Genomic DNA, 19162 nt, shown 5'->3' with positions numbered 1-19162 from the left:
TATCAACATAGTACAGCAAGTCCTAGCCAGAGTAATTACACAAGAGAAAGAAATAAAGGGTATCTAATTGGAAAGGAAGAAGTCAAACTGTCCTGCTTTCAGATGACCCAATCTTGTATTTCAAAAAAACATAAAGACCTTACCAAAAAAACAAACTATTCAAACTGATACATGAATTCAGTAAAGTTACAGGACACAAAATCAACATATGATCATCTGTAGTACTTCTCTACATCCTCTCCAGCATCTGTTGTCTTCAGATTTTTTAATGATCACCAAACTGGCATGAGATGGTATCTCAATGTGGTTTTGATTTGCATTTCTCTAATGACCAATGATGAGCATTTTTTCATATGTTTGTTGGCCTCATGTATCTCTTCTTTTGTAAAGTGTCTGTTCATATCCTTTGCCCACTTTTGAACGGGCTTGGTTGTTTTTTTCTTGTAAATCTGTTTTAGTTCTTTGTAGATTCTGGATATAAGCCCTTTGTCAGATGGTTAGATTGCAAAAATTTTTTCCCATTCTGTTGGTTGCTGATTCACTCTAACGACTGCTTCTTTTGCTGTGCAGAAGCTGTGGAGTTGCATTAGATCCCATTTGTCTATTTTGGCTTTTGTTGCCAATGCTTTTGGTGTTTCGGTCATGAAGTCCTTGCCTATGCCTATGTCTTCAATGGTTTTGCCTAGATTTTCTTCTAGGGTTTTTATGGTGTTAGGTCTTATGTTTAAGTCTTTAACCCATCTGGAGTTAATTTTAGTGTAAGGAGTCAGGGAGGGGACCAGTTTCTGCTTTCTGCACATGGCTAGCCAGTTTTCCCAACACCATTTATTCAACATTTGTTTATATTTCCCCATTGCTTGTTTTTGTCAGGTTTGTCAAAGATCAGATGGTTGTACATGTGTGGTGTTGCCTCCGAGGCATCTGTTCTGTTCCATTGGTCTATAATTGTTTTGGTATCAGTACAATGCTGTTTTGATTACTGTAGCCTTGTAGTATAGTTTGAAGTCTGGTACTGTGATGCCTCCTGCTTTGTTCTTTTTGCTTAGAATTGACAGGGCTATGCGGGCTCTCTTTTGGATCCATATGAAGTTTAAGGTGGTTTTTTCCAATTCTGTGAAGAAGGTCATTGGTAGCTTGATGGGGATAGCATTGAATCTGTAAATTACTTTGGGCAATATGGCCATTTTCATGATATTGATTCTTCCTAACCATGAGCATGGAATGTTTCTCCATCTGTTTGTGTCCTCTCTTATTTCCTTGAGCAGTGGTTTGCTGTTCTCCTTGAAGAGGTCCTTTACGTTCCTTGTTAGTTGTCTTCCTAGGTATTTTATTCTCTTTGTAGCAATTGTAAATGGCAGTTCATTCTTGATTTGGTGCTCTTTAAGTCTGTTACTGGTGTATAGGAATGTTTGTGATTTTTGCATATTGATTTTGTATCCTGAGACTTTGCTGAAGTTGCTTAACAGCTTCAGGAGATTTTGGGCTGAGATGATGGGGTCTTCTAAATATACAATCATGTCGTCTGCAAATACAGACAATTTGACTTCCTCCTTTCCTATTTGAATACACTTTATTTCTTTTTCTTGTCAGATTGCTCTGGCTAGAACTTCCAATACTATATTGAATAGGAGTAGTGAGAGAGAGAGCAACCTTGTCTACTGCCAGATGTCAAAGGGAATGCTTCCAGTTTTTGCCCATCCAGTATGATATTGGTTGTTGGTTTGTTGTAAATAGCTTTTATTATTTTGAGATACGTTCCATCAATACCTAGTTTATTGGGGGTTTTTAGCATAAAGCACTGTTGAATTTTATCAAAGGTCTTCTCTACATCAATTCAGATAATCATGTGGCTTTTGTCTTTGGTTCTGTTTATGTGGTGAATTACGTGTATAGACTTGTGTATGTTGAACTGGCCTTGCATCCCCGGGATCAAGCCTACTTGATCATGGTGGATAAGCCTTTTGATGTGCTGTTGCAAACGGTTTGCCAGTATTTTATTGAAGATTGTTGCATCTATGTTCATCATGGATACCAGCCTGAAGTTTTCTTTTCTTGCTGAGTCTCTGTCAGGTTTTGATATCAGGATGATGTTGGTCTCATAAAATGATTTGGGAAGGATTGCCTCTTTTTGGATTGTTTGGAATAGTTTCAGAAGGAATGGTACCAGCTCGTCTTTGTATGTCTGGTAGAATTCGGCGGTGAACCCATCTAGACCTGGGCTTTTTTTGGGTGGTAGGCTCTTAATTGCTGCCTTAACTTCAGACCTTCTTATTGGTCTATTCAGGGTTTCAACTTCTTCCTGGTTTAGGCTTGGGAGGATGCAAGTGTCCAGGAATTTATCCATTTCTTCCAGGTTTACTAGTTTATGTGCATAGAGTTGTTTGTAATAATCTCTGATGATGGTTTGAATTTCTGTGGAATCTGTGGTAATATCCCCTTTATCGTTTTTTATTGCATCTATTTCATTATTCTCTCTTTTCTTTTTTATTAATCTGGCTAGTGGTCTGTTTTGTTGATCTTTTCGAAAAACCAGATCCTGGATTTATTGATTTTTTGAAGGGTTTTTTGTGTCTCTATCTCCTTCAGTTCTGTTCTGATCTTAGTTATTTCTTGTCTTCGGCTAGGTTTTGAGTTTTTTTGATCTTGCTCCTCTAGCTCTTTCAATTTTGACATTAGGGTGTCGATTTTAGATCTTTCCTTGCTTCTCATGTGGGCACTTATTGCTATATATTTTCCTCTAGAGACTGCTTTAAACGTGTCCCAGAGATTCTGGTATCTTGTGTCTTCATTCTCGTTGGTTTCGAAGAACATCTTTATTTCTTCCTTCATTTCATTGTTTATCCAGTCAACATTCAAGAGCTAGTTGCTTAGTTTCCATGAAGCTGTGTGGTTCTGAGTTAGTTTCTGAATTCTGAGTTCTAACTTGATTGCACTGTGGTCTGAGAGACTGTTTGTTATGATTTCCATTCCTTTGCATTTGCTGAGGAGTGATTTACTTCCAATTATGTGGTCAATTTTAGAGTAGCTGTGATGTGATGCTGAGAAGAATGTATATTCTGTGGATTTGGGGTGGAGAGTTCTGTAAATGTCTATTAGGTTTGCTTGGTCCAGGTCTGAGTTCAAGTCCTGGATATGCTTGTTAATTTTCGGTCTCATTGATCTGTCTAATATTGACAATGGTGTGTTAAAGTCTCCCACTATTATTGTGTGTGAATCTAAATCTCTTTGTAAGTCATTAAGAATTTGCCTTATGTATCTGGGTGCTCCTGTATCGGGTGCGTATATATTTAGGATTGTTAGCTCTTCTTGTTGCATTGATCCTTTTACCATTATGTAATGTCCTTCTTTGTCTCTTTTGATCTTTGCTGGTTTAAAGTCTATTTGATCAGAGATGAGAACTGCAACTCCTGCTTTTTTTTTGCTCTCCATTTGGCTTGGTAAATCTTCCTCCATCTCTTTATTTTGAGACTTTGTGTATCCTTGCATGTGAGATGGGTTTCCTGGATACAGCACACCGATGGGTTTTGGCTTTTTATCGAAATTGCCAGTCTGTGTCTTTTGATTGGAGCATTTAGTCCATTTACATTTAAGGTTAATATTGTTATGTGTGAATTTTATCCTCCCATTTTCATGCTAGCTGGCTGTTTTTCCCATTAGTTGATGCAGTTTCTTCATTGTGTCAATGCTCTTTACCATTTAGTATGTTTTTGGAGTGGCTGGTACTGGTTGTTCCTTTCTATGTTTAGTGCCTCTTTCAGGAGCTCTTGTAAAGCAGGCCTGGTGGTGATGAAATCTCTGATTAATTGCTTGTTCGTAAAGGATTCTATTTCTCCTTCACTTATGAAGCTTAGTTTGGCTGGTTATGAAATTCTAGGTTGAAAGTTCTTTTCTTTAGGGATGTTGAATATTGGCCCCCACTCTCTTCTGGCTTGTAGGGTTTCTGCTGAGAGATCTGCTGTGAGTCTGATGGGCTTCCCTTTGTAGGTAACCCGATCTTTCTTTCTGGCTGCCCTTAGCATTTTCTCCTTCATTTCAACCCTGGTGAATCTGACGATTATGTGCCTTGGGGTTGCTCTTCTTGAGCAATATCGTTGTGGTGTTCTCTGTATTTCCTGGACTTGAATATCAGCCTGCCTTGCTAGGTTGGGGAAGTTTTCCTGGATAACATCCTGAAGAGTATCTTCCAGTTTGGATTCATTCTCTGCATCACATTCAGGTATACCTATCAAACGTAGGTTAGGTCTTTTCACATAGTCCCATATTTCTTGGAGACTTTGTTCATTCCTTTTTACCCTTTTTTCTCTAATCTTGCCGTCTCGTTTTATTTCATTGAGTTGATCTTCGACCTCTGATATCCTTTCTTCTGCTTGGTCAATTTGGCTGTTGAAACTTGTGTATGCTTCATGAAGGTCTCGTGTTGTGTTTTCAGCTCTATCAATTCACTCATATTCTTCTCTAAGTTGTTTATTCTCGTTAGAATTTCATCAAATCTTTTTTCAAAGTTCTCAGTTTCTTTGCATTGGGTTAGAACATGTTCTTTCAGCTCACGGAAGTTTCTTATTATCCACCTTCTGAAGCCTGATTCTGTCAATTCATCACACTCATTCTCCCTCCAGCCTTGTTCTCTTGCTAGTGAGGAGTTGTGATCCCTTGTAGGAGGAGAGGCATTCTGGTTTTGGATGTTTTCATCCTTTTTGCACTGGTTTCTTCCCATCTTTGTGTATTTATCCATCTGTCATCTTTGTAGTTGTTGAATTTCAGATTGGGTCTCTGAGTGGACGTCCAGTTTGTTGATGATGAAGTTATTTCTTTCTGTTTCTTAGTTTTCCTTCTAACAGTCAGGTCCCTCTGCTGTAGGATTGCTGAGATTCACTCCAGGCCCTGTTTGCCTGGGGATCACCTGCAGCTGCCACAGAACAGTAAGGGTTGCTGCCAGTTTCTTCTTCTGCTATCTTTGTAGCAGAAGGATACCCACCAGATGTCAGTCTGAGCTCTCCTTTATGAGGTAACTCTTTGGATATACAGGTATCAGGGAGCTGCTTGAGGAGACAGTCTGTCCTTTATAGGAGCTCAAGTGCTGAGCTGTGAGCTCAATTGTTCATTCAGAGCTGCTGGGCAGATACGTTTAAGTCTACTGCTTCTTTTTGTTGTTGTTGTTCCCTAGGTGCTCTGTCCCAGGGAGTTAGGGCTTTATTTATAAGTTTCTGTCATGCTGCTGCCTTTTTTCAGGGCTGCCCTGCCCAGCGAGGAGACAGCCTCATCACAGTCTGCCTGCAAAGGCTTTGATGAGCTGCTGTGGGCCCTGCCCAGCTGCCATGTGAATTTCCCTGCAGTCCTGTTTATACGGGTATAGTTAGAACCGCCTCAGCAATGGCGGCCCACCTCTGTAATGGCAGACTCTCTCTGTACTGGTGGGCTGCCTCAGCAATGGTGGGCTAACTCAGCAATGGCGGACTACCTCTGTAGTGGTGGACTGCCTCAGTAATGGCGGACGCCCCTCCCCAACATAGCTGGACCATCTTGGGTTCAGCTGTGCTTGCTGTGAAACTCTGAATCCAGAGCATTTCAGATTGTTTGTTTTTTGTGGGGGTGTGACCAGCCGAGCCTGATCACCTGGCTCCCTGCCTCAGACCCCTGAGTAGTATTCTATGGAGTGTTTGTGTGTTCTTTGCCCAACCATCTGTTGATAAGCACTTAGGTTGGTTACATATTTTTGCTATTGTGAATAGTGCTGCGATAAGCATACAAGTTCAGGTATCTTTTTTATATAATGATTTATTTTCTTAGGAATAAACGTAAGCAAAGAAGTGAAAGATACTTACAACAAAAGCTATAAAACATTGATGAAACAAACTGAAAAAAACATGGAATTATGCTCATGGATTGGAAGAATCATATTCTGTTAAAATGTTCATAATACCCAAAGCAATCTATAGATTCAATGCAATTTCTCTCAAAATACCAATAACATTGTTCACAGAAATAGACAAAACAATCTTAAAATTCATATGGAAACTACAAAAGACCCATAATAGTCAAAGCAATTCTGAGCAAAAGGAACAAAGCTGGTGACATCACATTATCTGACTTCAAATTATACTATAAATCTATAGTAACCAAAACAGCATGGTACTGGCATAAAAACAAACAGTTAGACCAAGATAACAGAACAGAGATTGCAAAAATAAATCCATATTTTTTAGACAACTCTTATTTGACAAGGGAACCAAGAACATACAATGAGGAAAGAATAGTCTCTTCTGGAGTTGGGAAAACTGTATATCCATATGCAGAGGAATGAGAAACTACACCCCTATCTCTCACCTTATACATGAATCAAAATGGATTAAACACTTAATTGTAAGACTTAAAACTATGAAACTACTAGAAAAAAAAATTGGAGAAACGCAACAGAACATCAGTCTGGACAAAGATTTTGTTTTAAGTAATACCTCAAAAGCACAGGCAACCAAAGCAAAAACTGACACGTGATTATCTCAAGCGTTAAAACGTCTGCAAAGCAAACAATCAAGAATGTGAAGAGATAACCCACAGAATAGGAGAAAATATCTGCTAACTATTCAACTGACAAAAAATTACTAACATGAATATATAAGGAACTCAAACAGATCAATAGTTTAAAAAAATCTGAGCAAAAAGTAAAAGATCTGAATAGGTATTTCTCAAAGGAAAGACATATAAATACTCAACAGGTATATGAAAAAATGCTCAGTATCACCAATCATCACGAAAATGCAAATCAAAACCACAATAAGATATCATCTTACCTCAGTTAAAATGACTATTATCAAAAAGATACAGAAAACAACAAATGCTAGTGAAGAGAAGGAAATGCTAATATATTATTGGTAGGAATGTAAATTACTACAGCCATTATGGAAAACAGTATGGAGGTTCCTCAAAAAACTAAAAACAGAACTACCATAAAATGCAGTGGCAGTGCTGAGTATATATCCCAATTAAATAAATGAGTATATCAAAGAGAGATCTGTGCTGCCATGTTTATTGCCACACTATTCACAGTAGCCAAAATATGTAATCAACCTAGTGACCATCAATGGGTCAATGGATAAAGAAAATGTGATGTATACACAACCAAGTATTATTCAGCCATAAAAAATACTATCCTATAATTTGCAGCAATGTGGATGGAACTAGAGTTCATTATGTTAAGTGAAATAAGCCAAGCACAGAGAGACAAAAATTGCATGTTCTTACTCATATGTGAGAGGCTATAAAAGAGGTCTCATGAAGGAAGAGAGTGGATTGATAGTTACCAGAGGCTGGGAACACCAGTGAGAAGGAATCGTTAAGAGAGGTTGGTTAACAGGTACAAAAATACAGTTAAATAGAAGGAATAAGATCTAGTGCTTGGTAGAACAATAAGGGGACCAATCATTAAACTTGAATAGAAGATTTGGGATATTCTCAACACAAAGAAATTATAAATGTTTGTAGTAGTGGATATCTCAATTACCCAAATTTAATTATTACATTGTATTCTTGTATCAAATATCACATGTACCTCATAAATATATATAATTACTATGTATTCATAATAATTAAAAATTTTAAAATATGGAAATACCAAAGATCCATCTTTATGGTAATTCAAACACACAATTAACAGAAATAATGGAATATGCCAAATAACTCTTTATAGATGAATTCACATCAACTTTATCTCCTTTTTAGTTACCAGATGGTGGACTCATGTTTATTTATAATTCAGATCAAGGCATTCAACACATTTTCTAGTTTCCATTACCAAAAAACATAAATAAAATATATAAAAATTCCATGTGAGAATGTAATTTCAATATTTGAGACAAAGAAACTGAAGGAAAAAGAGAAAAGTGTCCAAAATTAGGTTCTACGTAAACCATTTCAGAAATGTGGCTTTTTATCATGAAAAAATAGTAAGATTTAATATATTATTTATTAGTATCCCACTTATTAAACCTTCTAACACTGCATGTTTTGGCAAAGTAATTTATGCCCCATTAATTTAATATCCTTCTACCTTATATATACTAGCAAAGAAACCATCTGTTACATAATAAACCATACAAATGCAATTTAATCTGAATTTTAGATTATCAAATAGTAGGTTTAGTGGGCATAATTTAAATCCTACTTATTCTAAGAATAAAATAACAGCTTTATTCATATAAAAATTAAATCCCACTTCTAGAATCATTGAAAAGAGAAACATATAATAACTCCATTATTTGAGGGTTAAAAAAAAAAAACTTCATTTATTTGTTGAAAAAAATTTAAGGTAGCAGGCAACACAAATATTTTCATTATTAATTATTTGAATTTATAGGTACAATGATAGTGATATGGTCTACTATTTAATATTTTAGATACAATTATAGTAATAAAAATTACTGACCACAAAAGGTGGCATCCTATTTACAATGTTTAAATGATTGTGGGTTGATCAATCACCCTCTGGAATTTTAAGTAACTTGCCTTTAAGAAATTAATGTTACAATTATATTTGACGCTGTTAAGAAATTAATCCATTTGTTTTACATATTATTCTAGTACCAAAAGACACCAAATATACTCATGCTAACTTCCACTTCTTATTAGGAGCCAAAAGGAGACATTGCTGGTTGTCAGGTAAGTTATGATTCTTCCTATATATAACTGAAATATTGGAATGGCATTAGTGATGGAAAATTGTTTTCCATTTTAGAATATTCTTATAAGAAATGCAAAAGAATGGACCTTCATTGTATCCTAATGTTTATTTAATAATATATTAATACTCTGTATAAATATAGATGTATAAATGTTAAATCATTTAGTAATCTGAGTCTTGAAGGGTGCCAGCTGGGCCAAATTTACTGTCAACTTTATTTTGCATAAAAATATAACATTTAGTGGGACAATATATGACCTAGATAAGTTTCTTTTTTTCTAAGTTTTTTCAAAATGAAGTTATAGTTGTTTGATGAAACGTGTTTAAAACTCTGCTTAGAAGTTATATTTTATTGAAGATGTATCGGCCTTAATGCTTTCTGAGGAAGTTTTTATGTATTCCCTAAATGAATACAATGGGTTTTAAAAGAAATGCAATCTCGAATTTCCATATAAATACTGAAAAAATGGTGGTTTGGAAATTAGGTTCAGAGATCAATCTTTAAACGGCAATTTTCCTCTTAACTATAGATAGAATTTCAGGTATCTGAAATGAAAATGCTAAGAAAGCAATAAAATTAAACTGAAAATCACAGAATAAAAGACTTTTGAAATTTAAATTTTTGAGGACTTCTAATGTTATACCTTTCCCAAAACTTCCTTCTCTCTATTTGTCAAAGTAAAATAGACAGAAACTCGCTGTAATCACCCCCTTTCTCTGTAAGACTTCCCTGACAGGGAAGCTACAAGTTTTGACTACACTTAAACCCACTGCCAGACTAACTAGAAGAAAGGAGTAAATTACAAGTCCTTCCTTCTATTTTTAGACTGAGAATGCTTCAACAATTTAATAATCCCAGTACCTAAACAGAACTTGACACACAGTTTGCTGAATGAATGAAAACAGAAGGTACTTGTGGGATTTAAAAATATGTATTGGCCAGGTGCAGTGCCGCATGCCTACAATCCCAGCATTCTGGGAGGCTGAGGTGGGCAGATCACTTGAGGTCAGGAGTTGGGAGACCAGCCTGGCCAACCTGAACCTGTCTCTAATAAAAAATACAAAGAACAGTCAGGCGTGGTGGTGCACACCTGTAATCCCAGCTACTCCGGAGGCTGAGGCAGGAGAATCACTTGAACCTGCGAAGTGGAGGTTGCAGTGAGCTGAGAGCACACCACTTTCAGCCTGGGCGACAGAGCAATACTCTATCTCAACACATGCATACATACGTACATACATAAGTATCGTATAATATCTTATTATTGCATAATAAGATATTATATGTATGTATAATTGTATAATACATACTATATATGTATGTATAATTGTATAATACATACTATATATGTATGTATAATTGTATAATACATACTATATATGTATGTATAATTGTATAATACATACTATATATGTATGTATAATTGTATAATACATACTATATATGTATGTATAATTGTATAATACATACTATATATGTATGTATAATTGTATAATACATACTATATATGTATGTATAATTGTATAATACATACTATATATGTATGTATAATTGTATAATACATACTATATATGTATGTATAATTGTATAATACATACTATATATGTATGTATAATTGTATAATACATACTATATATGTATGTATAATTGTATAATACATACTATATATGTATGTATAATTGTATAATACATACTATATATGTATGTATAATTGTATAATACATACTATATATGTATGTATAATTGTATAATACATACTATAGCTCTGTGTCCCCATAGTATGAGAAACAAATGTAGCGACCACCATGCTGTTTCACTTGGAGGTTTAGTATTTAACCCTACCTAATTTATTCGTTCATTGAAAAATGTGAGGAATAAAAAATTACTATGAGGCACACAGTTCATGCCTTCACACTGGTCTCACAGCGTCTCATGAGTCTTTTGAGATTCAGACGCTTGACCCTTGATGATCCTTCAGCTTCCCTTTGCAAGTTTAGCCAAATATAAATCAGTACGAAGCAAAATAAAAATTCTACTACAATACTCAAATCGTATATGGTCAGCGTTCACACTGCTTACAGTTTTTTTATTATTGACATAATAATTGTACATATTTATAGGGTACAGTGTAGTGTGTTACACAGTTTTACTTCATTTTTTTTCTAAATGACACAAATGAAAGAATTGAGACAGGCTTGTCTCATTTTTAACAAGCTATTCTATAATTATCTTATCTGTCACAGTTTCTGTTCCTGGTTCAACCCATGGAAATGAGAACACTCCCTGAAAATCCTCTCTACAAAAATTTTCTTCCTCAAAAGTTTTCAGTGAAGCAACGCAGAAGGAGAATAAGGGACAGTTTAGAACGGGACTTTTTTTTTTTTTTTGAGACAGAGTCTCTCTCTGTTGCCAAGGCTAGACTGCAATAGCACAATCTCTGCTCACTTCAACCTCCACCTCCAGGGTTCAAGTGATTCTCCCACCTCAGCCTCCCAAGTAGCTGGGATTACAGGCGTGAGCCACCATGCCTAGCTAATTTTTCTATTTTTAGTAGAGACAGGGTTTCACCGTGTTGGCCAGGCTAGTCTCACACTCCTGACCTCCCGAAGTACTGGGATTACAGGCATGAGCCACCGCGCCCAGAGAACAGGGTATTTTTTAAAGTAACAGGAAGAAAGGAAAGAAGGAAGGAAAAGAGGAAGAAAAGGAAGTCCAGTTTCTATATAGTCAACGGCCACGCTACAGAATTTCACTGAACGTGAAGAGGTGTATGATGAGATACATTATTTCGATAAACACCTTCAGAAGATGGGCTGAAGGGGGTCTTCCTAGGCTGCACAGTAGCATTGAAGGTTCATTTTTATACACTTCCACTGCTTGTATCCCTGCGTACTACTGGTGCACTCTACTCTGTGGTTCTATGCCCATTCCCACAACTAGATGGTAAGCTCCAAGTCACACCTCACTCGGCTTCTTTCCACAGTCCCTAGCCCTCTGCAAGGTCAAATAAAAAGCACCTCCTTATAAGAAAACAAAAAAAGTAAAAAGTAAAGTGGAAAGGAGAATAATTGAGAAGGATTTCAGTTCCACATTGCTAGTCTTAATAATTGTTTAAGTCTTCTGTACATGTGTTCCATAAAGTATTATTTGATTAATATAGAAAACGAAGATTTGGGAGATAGGAAATGACACATTGACATGTTTATAAAAATTCAAGAGTTAGTTTTCATGGTAGCACTACAACAATAGGTAACATTTTTCATTTTCTAAGACCTGTATTCAATTTCGTATCCCACAAAGATCATCTGTTCATACACTATGTTATCCCTCATTATATAGCAAACTGAAATTTGCATCTTTATTTATGAAATGCTTAAGCAACACTCAGCCACACTTTTGAAAGTGTCAAACAATGTAACTCTTTTCAAATGTTTGATGTTTATAAAAATAAAATTATGCTATATCAAGCTTTTTTTAAGGTTAGTCTTGATATTAAATGCCAAGATTGAGAATAAAATGCTTGTTTCTGATTACTTCATATTTCAGCTCAAAAGCCCTCATTTTAAAAACTTTAACACTATAAAAAATAAAATTTCTGAAACTTTAAAAACTAGTGAGGAAGATTACCTATACTTCTAATACCGTAAGATTTTAATAATAATGATACATTTTTATTGACTGTTATTAGACATTTTAGAACTTTAAGATAACATCTTTGGACATGAATAAAATTTCCCCCAAAATAGTATTTTTGTGTTTTTAATATAAAAGTTATACAACAAACCTGCACATTCTGCACGTGTATCCCAGAACTTAAAGTACAATTTTTTAAAAAAGTTACACAGTTAAAATCATATAAAATTAATTGCCAAAATAAAAACAATATTCACAGAAATAAGTCGTTTAGCCAAATATAAATCCATTTGAAACAAAATAAAAATTATACTACAATATTCAAATCAAAAAATCAAATACATTAATATACATTCAATTTGAGAAATAATTTATTTGGTTTTATATCCCCTTTGGCCTCTAGTTCTTTATTCTGAATATAACCGCTTCTGAAGCAGTCTCCGCATTAAAGAAACATGTGTTTCAGAGACTAACAGAACAACATACAAATGGACTGCTACTGTAGAAAGTTACTTCGCAGAAAATTTAAACCATGATGTGCTTCAAATGCCAGGACCTCAAAAGTTAAAACTGTGGTTCTCCACTCATTTTCTCATTTCATGAGCATTTAGATCAAAAATCTTTTACTTAAAGCTTACTGACGACAAATCTTCTGGAGTCTAAGAATGAATGAAAGTCAAACGGCAAGTCCACAGTGGTTTCCCAATATAAAAATTGTTTTTATATTGGCTTCTTTTTGTAAAGGATTTATTTTTGTAAAAGACTTCTTTTTGTAAAATGTAATGTTTATCTTTGAAATGTAGTAACATTTTTATATTATTTTATAATGTTTTTCCAATCTCTAAAAATAATCCTTAGATAAAATCAAGTACAATATTGACTTCTGCATTTTTTCAGTGTGGCTGTATCTAAATCAACTGAATTCTCAAGATTTGCTGTTTTTGTTTTTAATTAGCCAAGGATCTTTCTTTTGTATTTATTTCTTCTTTAACTTACTTTATCTTTTGAAACGGAGTAAGCCTGATAGAATAAAAATGTCAATTTTTGTCTACTTTATATTTCGCTCTCTAGAATACATTAAATGCTTGGTCTTTTGCCGTAAGATAGAAAAGGTTTGTTTAAAATGAGATCTCACCTTCCGATTTGTTGTTCTTCCTCTTCAGCCATTTCTCTACTGTCTCTGCACTAACACTTTCAGATACAAATTCATCTAATACCTGGGGGTGAAGAGAAAGATATGCCTTCACTTTTTCATCGGTCAAGCCTGTAAAAGAATTGAAAAGAATAAAATTCACCTATACAACATATTCATACAGATGAAAGTTACAGTATAACAACACGTTATGCTAAGACCCAGCGACCTCTAATCTAATGGAGACGGGGTTGGAAAGAGTGGGAAGGGGACGTAACTGCTTAATGGGTAGAGTTTCTGTTGGGAATCACAGCAAAGTTTCGGAACCAGACAGGCGAATATTGCCCAACATTACTAATATACGTAATGCCATTGAACTGTATGCTTAAAACAGCATTTAAAATGGTTAAAACAGCATTTTGTGTGTGTGTGTGTGTGTGTGTGTGTGTGTCCACAATAGAAAAGTTTAGCAACTTTAAACTACAGATGTTACACCATGTTACACAGCTGTTTTCTAACAGTAAACTTCAGAGTTACATACAAATCAATGCCATGGTCAAATGCTGGGCATTAAGGCCTACAGAGTACTTAATTTTTCGGTATATAGTTACCATAGCTTTAGTGGTCAAAGCAGGTGAAACTCTAGCAAGAGTAGTAAACAGGAAAATGTAGCACTAGAACATTGTAGGTGCTAAAATAATGTTTAATAAATAAATTCCTATCTTTTATGGCCTTATAACACAAATCCCTACTTTTTCTCAAAGGCATTAAACCCAGTGGCATAACTAATGTTCAGTTCAGAATAATCTTGACATTTGTTCATTAATATTCTGTGTATGTAGTCAGCTTCACTGAAATGGTTTTCATAGTCTAATGATAAGTACTGAATATACATAAGGTTTTCAAACAAAGTACTTTCACATGTTTTCATATCTCACATATAAAGTCTATGTTTTCAATTTGGTGCATTGTGTTGGTATGCCATTTCACTAACCCAAACACAAACAGGGTTTGAATAATTATCCTTCAGTGATGGTAATTATTTTTACTACTATATCTTTTCTATGAATTATTTGAATAAATTACCCTTTTTAGAGATTGTTAGGTTAAAAAAAAAAAGGCAATGAAAAATTGCACTCTGAGAAAGTAAAGAAGGAAGCATATCTTTATGACTCCAGAAAGAAAGCTGTATGTTTTCCCAAACAGACAAAGCAGAGAATTCATATGTGTTAATTAATTCTGCTGGGAACTAAAGTCACAACTATTAGAATTCTGCAACAGAATGCTATAACTGAAAAGGAAAATGACTTCTTTCAGTGAAATTTGTACTTAAATAGTCAATTTAAACACACACACACACACACACTCTCACACACACACACGCAGAGTTGTAGAAGATAAATGAAAATGAGGCCCCTGGCTATATTCACCCTGCAGAAGAGCACCACTGGTGTAAAATTCAGTGTAAGAAATTCTATAAAATGCTACATTGACTCAATAAAGTAAGTGTTCTCCTGAGACGGCAAATTATAGTCCCTAGAAACAAAAGGTGCAGGATACTATAGTAAACTGGTAGCATACTTGACCTTTGAGAAGACAGACACAGCAAATTTCATATTCGCTTTATGTCCTCCATATTCAACACTTGATTCCTTCTTAATATTTTCTTCTATCATTTCCATGACACGTGGCTATAGGATTCTTGTCCTAACTTTCTAATTGCTCTTGAATTCTGCTTTCCCTTCAACAATCGATAATGATGACACCAAAATCTAAATCAAATATCTTAACATATTTTTAATCTCCAGTCTTGCTGTTTTCTCATCACCTCAAGCACCATCTTAAGTCAAAACTACATGAGTTATCTCCTTCATACCTCTTCCCAAAGAGATTTTAATTCTTGGTTTTCCTTTTTGTGTTACTATTATTCTCCATTTTCTCAGAAACTGAGGCTGAGAAATATAGTAATAACTGACTCATTCCTCCTAGTCATCTCATTTCATCTTAACGCATTACACGACAAGTCATATTTGCCAAATTACATGTCAAAGACATGCATCTGAAACAAACAAAGAAACTCTTTAAACTGAACAATGAGAAAATAATCAACCCAACTGAAAAATGAGCCTAAAGATTTGAACAGTCACTTCAGTAAAGAAGATGTAGATATAGCAATAAGTATTTAAAAAGATGATCATTTGTTAATCTGGAACTAAAGTTAGAACAAAAATGAGATTCTACTACACACCTATTAGAATGGCTGAAATTTAAAAAAAAAACTGACAGTACCAATTGTTGGCATGGATGCAAGGCAACAAAAATTCTCATTTAATCCTGGTAAGGATGCAAAATGCTACAGTGACTTTGAAAGATTGTTTGGCAGTTTCTTACAAAGCTAAATATAGTCTTTCTGTATGACCCAAAAATCACACTAGTAAGCATTTACCCAGTGGATATGAAGATTTATGTTCATACAAAAACCTGCATGAGAATGTTTTTAGCAGCTTTACTCATAATCCCCCAAATCTGGAAGCAATCAAGATGTCCTTCAATACACAAATGGATAAACAAACTGTGATACATCCATACAACTAAATATTTCGCACTAAAAAGATATGAGCTAACAAGCCATGAAGTAACATGAATGAGTCTTAAATGTATTTTACTATGAGAAAAAAAGCCAGTCTAACAAGGATACATATTATGTAATTCTAACTATATACCGTTGGAGAAAAGGCATAAGCTATGGAGGCAGTAAAAGGTCAGTGACTGCCCAGAGTTCAAGGGGAAAGGACAAATTATGAATGGGTAAAGTACAGGGGACCTTTTAGGATGATGAAACTATTTTGTAAGACACTATAATGATTAATATATGACACTATGCATTTGCCAAATATCTGTAGAACTTTATAGCACAAAGAATAAACTAACATGTATGTAAATTTCAAAAATCACTTACAAGGTCAGGGGCTCTCAGGATGGAAAGCATAATGCAACAAAAGAATCTAAACGTATTACACATGTATAAAATAACCTCCTTCGAGGGGGTGGCAGGGGACAAGGTGCTGACCTGTATAACTTTGCAAATAAGTGGGGTCTGTGAATCTAAATGCAAAATAAACTGTACATAAGCACCAAACTCTAGTTGACAAAGTTGTTATCCCAGGAGGGTACAGTTTAACACTGGCCAATTAAACAGATGAGTGGTAGATGGTGGAAACAAGATTTCTCAATGGTAGAGTGGGATGTTACAGATTTAAAAAAAGGAAGAGTTCAGAATGATCCATGTGGTAACGAATTCGAGTTGGAGATATCAGTGAACTCATGTATGACAATACAAGTAAAAATAGTTACATATAGGAATACTAAAAACAGTTACATATAAGAATACTGGTAGATGTGTATATCTAGTTAATACATACAAGTCTCGCTTTGCTGTGTTAGCTGCAAGGGCCTAGAAGCAACAATATCCCAGTGTAATTGCACACATGTGGCACCTAGAGTTTGGTTTCTAATATCAGTTGTCTACAATAAAAGGAACCAAGACTCCATGAAGAAACAGCTAAATTTAGGATAAGAACAGAAAATGCATAAGCTTGGAAGAGGCTATGATTTAAAATTTGCCACCAGTAAATCACATAGACTAATACAGATAACTATTCCAAGGTAATTGTGTATATCTGGATGAGTGTATTTTAAAATATATCATTCCTGCTAATAAACTACATCCTTTCATCTATGTAACATTTTGTCGCAGTGCAAACAGATAAAACTAATTAAACTGACTTTCATCTTCATTTCATTTTTCAACATCTGGCAGAAGTACTAATGAGCAGCGGCTGGTTAAAAGTAATGAGTGATAGAAGAGAAGCACATGAGTATTGATAGCCTAAATGATAAGGGTAAGTCAGGAAAAGCTGATGAATTTCATTAATTTTCACTTGCAATTTGCATGTGCCCACTGAAAATGTCACAAAAAGCTACAATCTAAACAAAACCAAACTGAAAAGCGAGTGGTACATGTGGTGGTTACACTTAACACTGACCTGAAGATATATAACAAATGGCATAACAAAGACTGATAAATATTTTAGTAAAGATAATTGCTTCTGTGGCTAACAATTCATCCAGCAACTTGAGGGCTGGATTGTTTTCTCGCCGAGTATCTCTTTTAACGAAATAGATAAAAGCCGTATCTACAGCTCTACTTCAACATTTTGACATTGAACCATAGAGCAGTAATGAAAAGGACAGGCACCTTTGAGTTTCCATACATACTAATGCAAAATATCAGTAACAAAATAGTAACACCAACAATGATGCGTTTTTTATATCTTTTTTAAAATATAGTAGCATTGAGGTGACTTTTTTATGTGCTTCTGATAATGTAACATGTTATTACGCTACCCTCTTGGTTTTTGCTTTCTGCAAGCCACAAATTCAACTTTGTTTTTCAGATGAAGATTCTGTACATGTACACATATGTATAAATATACATTTAAAACTTTTATCAAAACACAAAAAACATAACAGCCCTGTGTACTCAACAGCCAGCTTCAACAATTATGAATTCATAGTCAATATTTTCCACCTCTACCCCCTACTCTCCCCTCATATAATTTTGAAGCAAATCCCAGAAATTACTTTAATATATTCATACATTTCAACATGTATCTCCAAAAGATAAAATGATTCTAACCACAAATGCTACTATCACGCCTAAAGATAAATTATTATTATTTTGAGACAAAGTCTTACTCTGTTGCCCAGGCTGGAGTGTGGTGGCGTGATCTTGGCTCACTGCAACCTCCACCTCCCAGGTTCAAGCGATTCTCTGCCTTAGTCTTCCAAGTAGCTGGGATTACAGGTGCCTGTCACCATGCCCGGCTATTTTTTTGTATTTTTAATAGAGGTGGGGTTTCACCATCTTAGCCAGGCTGGTCTTGAACTCCTGACCTTGTGATCCACCCGCCTCAGCCTCCCAAAGTGCTGAGATTACAGGCATAAATCACCACACCTGGCCCTATTATTTTTAATTACATTGAAAAATACCCAGGCTCTAAATCTCTATTATTTTTATTTGTATTTTTTTATGGGTTGTTGGTCTGAACTAGGACATAAGTAAATTCAACATGTTGCAGTACTTTGGTATTTCATTTTTAAAATTATATTTAGGTATCTTTGGTCCCGTAATATTCCCCTCCATCTCTTACTTTTCCCCATTCTAACTTATTTTTGAATAAATTAGGTTTTAGTCCTGTGGCTGACTTTGATCTGGATTTTTCTGACTTTATCCCTGTGGAGGTTAGCATGATCTTCTGCTCTCTGCATTTCCTGCAAATTGACATCAGATCTCAAGGCCTGAAGAGAGTAGGTTCCATTCGAAGGTCGAGGCAATTTGGTCAGCGCTTTTGCAAACTTCTGTCAGAAGCTCATGTCATCTAGCTCTCTCTCCTTTTTATGATGTCAGCAGCATCAGTGGCTCTTGAGTGATTAATTCAGTGGGGCTTGGCAATGGTGACTTTCCTCATTCTATCTTGCCTTCCTCATGTATTAGCTGAAATAATATGAGGAGAAACTTAACTTCATCTGCTATGCGGTTGTCCAGTGGGACAGTTCATCCAGATCAAACAAGATAAATGCTTCATTTGTTCCCTTTTGTTCACCAGTTTTCAAAATACTGAGTGGATACGGTAACATTCTCCTACGGGTAAACAACTAAAAA

At 35.1% G+C, this 19162-nt stretch overlaps 1 protein-coding gene across 5 annotated transcripts in view; it reads right to left on the bottom strand.

Moving 5' to 3' along the window:
* The window catches only part of PDE10A (phosphodiesterase 10A), a 661629-nt gene that overhangs the window by 192670 nt on the left and 449797 nt on the right, over window positions 1-19162 (bottom strand). For all 5 annotated transcript variants that reach the window (XM_064360475.1, XM_064360473.1, XM_064360474.1 and 2 more), the window contains one exon: window positions 13441-13569. In XM_064360475.1, the coding sequence (XP_064216545.1) occupies window positions 13441-13569 (129 nt within the window). The remainder of the gene's footprint in view (window positions 1-13440; window positions 13570-19162) is intronic.

Source organism: Aotus nancymaae, unplaced genomic scaffold (genome assembly GCF_030222135.1).
Source record: "Aotus nancymaae isolate 86718 unplaced genomic scaffold, 86718_ANA_hifiasm-v0.15.2.pri h1tg000040l, whole genome shotgun sequence".
In the NCBI taxonomy this organism is placed as follows: Eukaryota; Metazoa; Chordata; class Mammalia; order Primates; family Aotidae; genus Aotus; species Aotus nancymaae.
This window is presented reverse-complemented; position numbering and strand designations above follow the sequence as displayed.